The sequence below is a fragment of the Cydia splendana genome, chromosome 1 (assembly GCF_910591565.1).
Source record: "Cydia splendana chromosome 1, ilCydSple1.2, whole genome shotgun sequence".
In the NCBI taxonomy this organism is placed as follows: domain Eukaryota; kingdom Metazoa; phylum Arthropoda; class Insecta; order Lepidoptera; family Tortricidae; genus Cydia; species Cydia splendana.
The window spans coordinates 22,449,913-22,460,029 of NC_085960.1; the positions used below are offsets into that span (position 1 = coordinate 22,449,913).

General features: G+C 38.6%; 1 protein-coding gene across 2 annotated transcripts in view; it reads right to left on the reverse strand.

The window, feature by feature from the left end:
• The window catches only part of LOC134797884 (uncharacterized), a 51,301-nt gene extending 43,773 nt beyond the window's left edge, over positions 1–7,528 (reverse strand). The window contains exons 1-2 of one of the 2 annotated variants that reach the window (XM_063770243.1): positions 7,412–7,528; positions 7,087–7,220 (exon numbers count right to left, since the gene is read on the reverse strand). In XM_063770243.1, coding sequence (XP_063626313.1) covers positions 7,087–7,107 — 21 coding nt within the window. In that variant the 5' untranslated portion in view covers positions 7,108–7,220; positions 7,412–7,528. The other variant, XM_063770236.1, reaches the window with a different exon arrangement.
• Between the last annotated feature and the right edge of the window lie 2,589 nt (positions 7,529–10,117).

Sequence of the window (10,117 nt, forward strand, 5' to 3'; positions counted from 1 at the left end):
CGTTATACAATACACGTGCGAATAGGTAATTCGCAACTCGTGTCGATTTAAAACACTCCCCGGTCGCGTTTTAATTTATCCGCACTTGTATCGTAAATAACTATTGCAATACATTGTGCGGAAAGTAGGAAATTCGCAACGAGTGGTGATAAATTAAAATACGACCGAAATTTTAAATCGACACGAGTTGCGGATTACCTATTCGCACGTGTATCGTAGGTACAACGTTTTACAGTACATAAGGCCCTTTAAATTTTCGACTTATGAACGACTCAACAGTGCTCCTCGCCCTTTGGTCTAAGCCTTTTTTATTGTTGCAAAAAAAAATTACATATTTAACATATATATATTTTACATACATACATCATCACGTATTGTGTCGGTGTTATGTATAGTAAGCTTTTTGATGGTCGCTTTTCGCCGCGTAATGCGAAATATTTGAGCACTTAGACTGGCTTACGCAACTGTCTGTCTACAGCCGCACCATTATACTCGTAGGGTCCTATTATTTAGCTCAAAATAATATAGATTGTAAGGACGTAGGTAACTTTGGACAGCACATAGAACATTTTGGTTCTAAGACGTTTAAGGTAGGTACGAAATTGCTACATGACGATATTTCAGTGTTAAACTCTTGCTAGTTGGTTACTATTAAGAAAACGGCCTATTGTTTTAACTAGACGTTGTAAATTTGAAATATTTAAGTACAAACCTAGCATACTTAAACTATAGGGCTTTCGCTAAAACCATATTATTTAAAAGTATATTCTTTATGCACGTTGGACAATGCTCACCTATGTTAATACCTAGTCGCAAACACAAATAAATACACTTTTGACATTGGAAATGTCTTTTCGTTCGCTCCAGTATACGGTCCGATTTCACGAAAAAGTGCGATCCCCTTATATCTCGGAAAGTTGTGAAGATATGATATTAAAAAATAGGCTCAAAAGACGCATAATCACGAGAGCTGTAAGGTGCAAAAATAATTATTCGAGAAAGTCAAAAACAAAAAAAGTTATAGTCGAAATAGTGAAAATAAAATTCAATTTTTTCCGAATTTTTGATTTTGGTGCTCGATAATTTGGAAACGAAGAATGATATCAAAAATTTGAGAAAAACGGCTCTGGATAATTTAGTCAGCTACAATTTGAGCCTAAAACAAAGACGATCGGGTTAAGGGTTTGCCCTGTAGCCTAACCTTAAAAATAGTCAAAAAGTCAGAAAGACATTTTTCACAGGACAAATATGACTTCATGTTTCGCAGAGTTCGTTATCGGTGTTTGTTGTGAATTATCGGGATTATGACGGCAGAATAACACTTGCACTGCGTGGGCTTTCAAAATCGCTGCAGATTTTTCTTAGTCTAACTCTATCTATCCTGTTTGAGACGGGCGTAGATAACGCACTATTCGACAATCTATGCATTCTTGTGGTGGTGGAAATAGAAATAGAGATAGAGGGAGAGGGAGAGGGAGAGGGAGAGGGAGAGGGAGAGGGAGAGGGAGAGGGAGAGGGAGAGGGAGAGGGAGAGGGAGAGGGAGAGGGAGAGGGAGAGGGAGAGGGAGAGGGAGAGGGAGAGGGAGAGGGAGAGGGAGAGGGAGAGGGAGAGGGAGAGGGAGAGGGAGAGGGAGAGGGAGAGGGAGAGGGAGAGGGAGAGGGAGAGGGAGAGGGAGAGGGAGAGGGAGAGGGAGAGGGAGAGGGAGAGGGAGAGGGAGAGGGAGAGGGAGAGGGAGAGGGAGAGGGAGAGGGAGAGGGAGAGGGAGAGGGAGAGGGAGAGGGAGAGGGAGAGGGAGAGGGAGAGGGAGAGGGAGAGGGAGAGGGAGAGGGAGAGGGAGAGGGAGAGGGAGAGGGAGAGGGAGAGGGAGAGGGAGAGGGAGAGGGAGAGGGAGAGGGAGAGGGAGAGGGAGAGGGAGAGGGAGAGGGAGAGGGAGAGGGAGAGGGAGAGGGAGAGGGAGAGGGAGAGGGAGAGGGAGAGGGAGAGGGAGAGGGAGAGGGAGAGGGAGAGGGAGAGGGAGAGGGAGAGGGAGAGGGAGAGGGAGAGGGAGAGGGAGAGGGAGAGGGAGAGGGAGAGGGAGAGGGAGAGGGAGAGGGAGAGGGAGAGGGAGAGGGAGAGGGAGAGGGAGAGGGAGAGGGAGAGGGAGAGGGAGAGGGAGAGGGAGAGGGAGAGGGAGAGGGAGAGGGAGAGGGAGAGGGAGAGGGAGAGGGAGAGGGAGAGGGAGAGGGAGAGGGAGAGGGAGAGTATACAGAGAAACATAAAAAAGAAACTGCTGAACCCTGGTTGTACAGTCACCAGCAATAATATGTTACACAATGAACGCCGCAAAAATATGTGACGCGCTCTTATTGTACTGCGAATAAGATCGTGTCAGATATTTTTGCGGCCTTCGTTGTGTAACATATTATTGCTGGTGACTGTACCTAGCGGAACTCAGGTTTGGTGCAACATAGGCACACGCTGTTTTGGACACCCGATTCGTCATGATGAGCATTACCCAAGATAGCTGATGCTGAACCCTGGTAGTACCTACCTATTGGAACTCAGGTTTGGTGCAACATAGACAAACGCTGTTATGGTCATCTCTCGTCGCGTCAAACTGCTGTCAAGAAAATTTCATATCTTACAGCAAATGGGCCGCTGGCGCCGCTGCCGATCACCACTTCTCGAGTTGACTACGGATTTGCCGTGTAATAATTTCTTGTACTTTGAACATTAATATATCCTGCTTATTAATCGAAAAATGAAATATGTACCTATACTTATGCGCCACGGCGACAATTATTCAAACTTGGATACGCGTGTGGAAATTTTGCAATTTGTTTGTTCACATGCGTTATGTCCAGGATACTTGTGTTAGTCTAAGAATAAAATAATTATCATTCAACGTTGTAGTTTTGTTTTATAACGTTTTCCTTATCCAGACTTTCTCGTCGCTCAGCGACAATATTTTTTCGAATTCCGTAGATTCATTTCCAATGTGCTCGATAGTCGTGTGAGGCACGAAATCTGTGAATTTTTAAACTAAATTCGGAAATTCATACCTACGTAAAGAAAGAGGTATTAATTAGCTGAACCGAGAAGAAATTGCGACCGTCCTAAAAGCCGACAGACAGAGAGACAACCGGTAATGGCGAAACTATATCGGCTCTAAGAACACTTTAAATTATAAATACTTACTATGGAATACGAGGTAATTTACCATGTACATGTTTATACATATGTTTATGTGAGCTCCATCAGGAGCTGACATGTGCAACTGTACCGAAATATCCATTTCGGTACAGTTGCACATGTCATCTTCACGAACGGAGTACCTAACTGACGTGCCGAGACTTTAATTGTGGTCGACCCATCCTCTTTTGGGTTTCCTTGTGATGCCGCTGTGTCACCGTCCGCGTTCTCACTTGGAACTCGATCACGTTTATGCGACACAACACTCACAGTATCACTTCGGACATTTTTTACCGAAATACGCTCTTTTCTATTCATGAAATTGCGGCTCACTGGATAACACAATTTTTTAATTTAATATACATGGTAAATACTACGTTTTTAAATTAAATTCCAATTACACTAATTTTTGATTGGCATTTTCAGACTCTACGAAACCTATATAGAGAACATGCGCTACAGTCTAGGCTATAATAGTGTTAGCTACTAAGGACAAAGTTCTACAACACAATAGTAAACTCTTTAAATAGGTACTTTGCTTACTTACTTTGGTATCTTTGGTGATTGGTCAGAAAAAAGTTAAACTAAAATCACGACAACTATTAATAATATGTACATATAAAATCTTGCAATAAGGTGAAGTATTCTGTGGAAACTTTTAAATCCAATTAACTAAATCTTTAAAAAACTTATTGCTTTTTGCCACATATTGTTAATAAACTAACTGCTCGCTCATTAAAAGCCCGGAACTAAGTAAAAAATTCGGGAAAAAATTAGCAAAGATTATCATTACAAAATGGGTCATTCACCGTACAGCGTGCGGTCCCGAAGGTCGCTTTTTGCGTATCGCGGTCACGAGCCCGACGGCTGATCATCTCGGTAATGTGCGAAACAACACAAAACTGTTTGCAATTAACGTGAGAAATGCCTTCGTGATTGTTTGATAACGTTACGCCCTTGGCCGTAATAAATCAAATATTTTGTTAAAGCCTACAGCCGTATTCGAACAATGAGATACGTCAAATACTAGATATTGAAACGATATGGATTGGATATGTCAGTGTCAAACAAGTGTCAAAATTGACGTTTCTTCAAACAAAAACGTCACTTTTGACACTTGTTTGACACTGACATATCCAATCCATATCGTTTCAATATCTAGTATTTGACGTATCGCATTGTTCGAATACGGCTGTCACTCATAGCAGTCATACCCTTAGAGGTCATACCCGCCCATCTTACTCGTATGTCAATTCAATACAATACAACGCATCTTCTCCTATTTGAATAACTCCACAATTGAAAAGAATGAAGGTTCTCACTTTGGTTGATTTTTATTTATTTGTTACCTATCTCACTCACTTATACCGGTTTAGAATAATATTTTTTATTTATAAGTTTAATGACGTTTTTGTTTCAAAGTTCATTGTATCGATTTTTATTAAATTAATTTTACTGACATGGCTTTGCAATGCCCTAAAATAAATAAATCCATATTACCTATTAATTGTAATAATTATAATAAGAGCAATAAACATTTTGGCCTTGAATTAACTAAGTAGGTACATATATTATATCAAAATACATATAGTTTATTGCAATGTAAAAAAATATTCTAGTTATGTGGAAGAAAATTCTCCATTATTAGGTACTATAAAAAAACAAAAGCAAATACTGCTAATATGGACATAAAAGAAATAACAAACAATGAAATGCAATTGCAACCTCACTAAAAATAGTAATTCACACGTCTCGTTACACGGTCGAGGTACTAATCGAGTCAAGTTTAATTAATTGTGAGATGAACGTAGCTTGCTCAACAAGGAAGCATGTGTTAGTCATATAACATCCAGTGACGCTGTAACAAACTCTAACACATTGGTTATTGGAAATCGCGAACTGTTATTTTGAACCATTAAATTCTGTTACTGAGGCTATTAATCATGTTACAAATTATCCGCAAATAGGTCGTTTAACGGTTTCAATTCATAACATCATCGCGTTTATAAATACTAATGCCATATTTTTTCCAGTAAACTATTGAACTACTATTGGTATAGCAACATAACTTATGTACTTATTTTGATATAGGTACGTATGATCTTGATCTAAGCCCCGATTAAATTTATTATGTTTGTGGATGGTGATAACGCGGTCTTAATTGGTTAAACAAAATGCCTGAATATAAAATGATGAATAGAACTAGAAACATTAACTACCTATTTATAAATAGTAGACGTTCTTGCTTAATCCTTGAATGTAGCCGCGTCCTAATCTACACAACCGAATCAATAAAATTGCAGACATTAAGTTTGTGATTTCAACAGATTGCAGCTTACAACCAAGTTGAAGATGAAAGTTAATGTCTGTTTACCTGATAAAGTGAAATACTTGCAAATACCGGTTAAATGTGATAAAATTTTATCAGATGATTTTAGATAGTTAAGCGTGTAGTTACACGCTTATTGGCCGAATGAAAATAAAGTTTTTTTGGATGCACTTGATTATTGAGTGGTAAAGACTTTATCCCAGTTATTCTAAGGGTCCGAAGACAAATCGAATTACTCATTGATATAGGTAGGCATATATACACATTTGAACTTATAATAACATACAAAGTTATCTGTTTATTTTGTTATTGTGGCATATAATTATATAAGTTCCAATTTAAAAATAGATCTATTAAGGTATATGTTAAGCGCATGAGTATCTCTGACTTCGCTAGTCACGTCCGCATTAAGATTTGCTAAACAATTGACTTGGGTCATGTAATTGCTTCAACAGTACGTTTATGGGGAATTTAATGCAGCGATAAGGTGGCATTTTACACGACAAGCGAATTAAGAAATTTGTTCCATATAACCAGTTTAGGTCCTATTTTGTAAGCGATGCATTGTAGTTAGATCGTCCGATATGCGCTACTTAATTAGGTACTTATACGGAATTTTCTTTGCAAAAACTGTATCTACAAAGGAGCATTGTAAGGAAAGGATGACTCACTCTAGACCGGGCCGTGCCCGGGCCGAGGTCCGACATGTCATTTTCTATGACGGCTGATCGGTGATCTCGTGATTTCCATAGAAAACGAAGCACCGGAAGCTCCGGTCCGGCCACGGCCCGGTCTAACGTGAGCCATCCTTTATGCATCCACTCCAGGTATCTATTAGCTATATTATTATAGCTTAAATTCCATATGATTGTCTTTTTATATTAGTAGAGAAGATGTTATCTAGTGAGATTTATCGATAATGCACGCCGACAGCCCAGAGAAGATATCGTAACTTGCCCTGTAAACTGGTAGCTACTGTGGGTGAGCAATAAAGATCGCTTACTCTTACTATCCTTATCGCAATCTGGTTAATGTTTTATTTTGACGCGTTGACAATCAATTACTTTTGTTGCTCAGTACAAGACAAAATATTAATCTTAACTTTGCGTAACGTAAGCTCGCGTATTTCGCAAGGTACCTACTTTCGAGATTTCCATACGCGTATTAAAATGATATCGCAGTATCATCGGGCAATCCAGATCCTTGAGAATTTAAAATTCATCACTGCTATTCCCACACTCGTTCAACATAATATGAGGGATTTCACACGTACGCTATTACAATGTAATTACACTGCATTAACCGAAATTATAAACTATTATTTTTATTGGATCAATTTACTGGAGTCTCGTAATATTAAACGGAATATAGCATCTGCAACCGCCTGAATATGTAATGCGACATATTGCACAAATGCTGTCGAAAACGTTGTTTATGAGGATCGCGTTGTAAGTAATCTAAATACCTACTATTTTTAGGAAATTTCGGTCATTCTGCACAATTTGCAAAACATTTCACATGTTCTAAATGTGATTTGTGTTTTTATGATTCAAATTAGTCAATTTAAATAATGATGTAAACTTACGATTCTGATGTAATTGGTCATGTTGTCGATGGGGACACTGTCACAAAGATCAGCGCGTGAGCAGGCGTGGGGAGGCGGTGGCGGCAACGCGGGCGCACTGAGCTGGACCGTCGGCGACTGACGTACGCGGCGGCCTGCAACGGTCGGTGGTGGTAGAAGGTACCAATGCCGCACAAACATACAACAATTTTCTTAATAGATCACGTATCTATGCGCACAGAAGCGAATCACGCGGTGTCGTAACTTTTCAGTGCACGCACGCGACCTTGGCAGTGCTGGGTCAGAATTTTAATTAACGTTACAAAAGTTTATTTTAAGTACGTACTGTTTTGCGTACGGTTGGCGGAGGGCGCTGGTCGGCAGTAAGCGCTTCAGCGGCGACAACTCGTTATATAGGTTAAGCGCGGCCTCGTCGTACGGGAAGTGCCGCGCGCCCGCTAGGACCGCGCCCGCCCAGCCTGGCGGCGTCCGCCCGCCCACGATTGAGGACATTCTAAGCACCCTTACAAACCCCTTACGAAGTATGGATAGAAAATTTCAAACGCTTATTAGTCAAGTTTATTCTGACATGGCGTAAGTATAAGAATTACATTTTACATTAACTAATACCATTTGTGTGCGCATTTACATCTGTTATGTAACTGGTGACTTAATTCTAGCTATTATTTAATATTTTTTGTGAAAGAAATAAATCATATATTGCGAAGTGAAACCGTTTCTAAGTCTTTTCGTTTATTATTTGACCCTAAAACATTGAGATTAAGTATTATATCACTTTCCAGCAGCCTCCAACCATTGTATCATCTTCTTGAATCTGTAAATCAAGTTTTAGTGTTTACAAACCCCTCACCAACTAGGTATGCTTCTCTGTGGGGCCTAAAGGTTGACTGGCGTTAAGTCCGCCTTTTGTCACTGTATATTTTTACTGTGCAGTAAAGTTTAAATAATAATAAACAAATAAATTTTCCCATAAACCTATACAGTCACATCCATCCAGCTGTGTAAAGTAAACGTTACAGTTACACGATTTAATACCTAGGCCGGCCCATATTAATGGGACTGCCGCGAAATCGATGTACATTAAAGTAATTACACCGTGGGAAGCTGAGGGGCTACCGCGAAAACCAAAATTCTCAAATTGCGGGGATCTCTTCTCTTTTACTCCAATGAAAGCGTAATAAGAGTGACAGAGAAAGATGCCCGCAATTTGCGAACTTCGATTTTCGCGGTTATAGCCCAGGGCTCACTACTGGAGAAGTTAAGTCTTACGTGACCTTTCAGTGTTTAAATTCAATTTTAAACTGCACTGCAGTAATCCATTTGGCTTTTTTGAGAAAACTTATTTTATTTTATTTATTCATACTAAGTGGCACTTTTCTGTTCTAGGACACTATTTTTTTACTTTTTGGTCTACAATATTTTTAGGTTAAATAATAATCATAATCATAATATATATTGATAATATAAATTACATGTCACATTTTATACAGTGTATAAAGATTATAAATAATATTTTTAGAAATAATTTCCTCTTATATAGGTGATGTGAAAAGCAGTATGTGTCACTTGGTAGCAAAATTACATATTTCCACCTTGGGCGTTAACACTTGAATCCCTTACTATACGCTCAGGGGGCCGATTTTTGAATTTCGATCGCTCGATTTCGTGTATTTTGTTCAATAATATCTCCACTACTAGGTATTTAAATTCTACTAATAGAATTGAATACGAGTGGTCAATACCACTCGATTCCCAATTTCTATCGCTCGTATTTCAAAAATTAGCATTTCGCCGTTTTCCGTCTGACGAAATCGAGTGCTCGAAATTCAAAGATCGGCCCCCTGGACTCTATTTTAGAATATTACAGTCGATGTCTATCTTACCGTTTATTGTGCAAACGGTAAGATTGATCATATTTTTCCTATCGTGTCTTATCTTGGTAAAAAAAGTCTTCTATATGTTGCGAGCTTTTGTGCGGCTTGGCATGACTAACAAGGGAGGGTACCCAACTGTCCAACTCCGATTTGATTTATTTTGATATATGTTATAGAGTAGTCTAAAATAACGGACACGGATTTTTTTTTAGCCTGTGCCTTCCTTGTAAGTAGGTACTTTAAGTTGTCAAGTAAGCAAGTCGCGCGACATAGCATATCCCATTTCCAAGAAGTAAGATCTATCTGGTAACCAAGTTCTTTCAAAGCCCCTTAGACCGCAAATTCATGATATTATCTATACATAAAAGTAGAAAAAAAACATACAACATGTTGTACTTATTTATGTACAACATCATATAAACTTTTAGTGCATGTACTTATGCAATACATTTTGCATTTTGAATTCATACAGTTTCAAAAACTTATGGCATTAAAAGAAAGCGGAATGACATTGTTCGTAGTATTATCCATTATAATTCTAAAAGTTCAAGTTATATTAGTCACCTTTTCAAAAAAGTGAGATTGAGTAATCCAGTTGTTATTGAAGGCAATACTATCACCAATGGATATTTTTCAGCTAACTTAGGTGGCTTTCCTTTCAGGCGATTTGACATTAAAATAAGGTTACAAGATCAGGTTATAGAGATACGGTGAAACGATTAGGTTATAGGAGAAACATTATGTATATGAAAATGTTTTTTAAGTAAGTATTATCTTTTCTCAGTGTTCCTCTTACCCCAGCTGACCTTAAAGCTACCAAATAAAACTCCATACAAAATAATACTTCAAAATATGGATGTCATAAGGGTGGATTTCAAAATCCTGCGAAAACTTATGGTTCGGTCTTTATAAAAAAAACTAGTAGGTTGTGCGAGTTGCAACTTTTTTATATATTTTTAAGAACTATTATCTTCATGTTCCTTCAATTACCATCTCCAATAACTTAATAGTTTTTTTTATATAAAATGTTTTATGTGTCTAATGTCATCACCGTCTACCGGAAAAATCTGAACCTTTTTGTTTGCAGTGAAAATTATAGCATACCTATCGTACGATTGCGATTTTTCTTTTACCATCTTTTCCATGTTGTTGTTTAA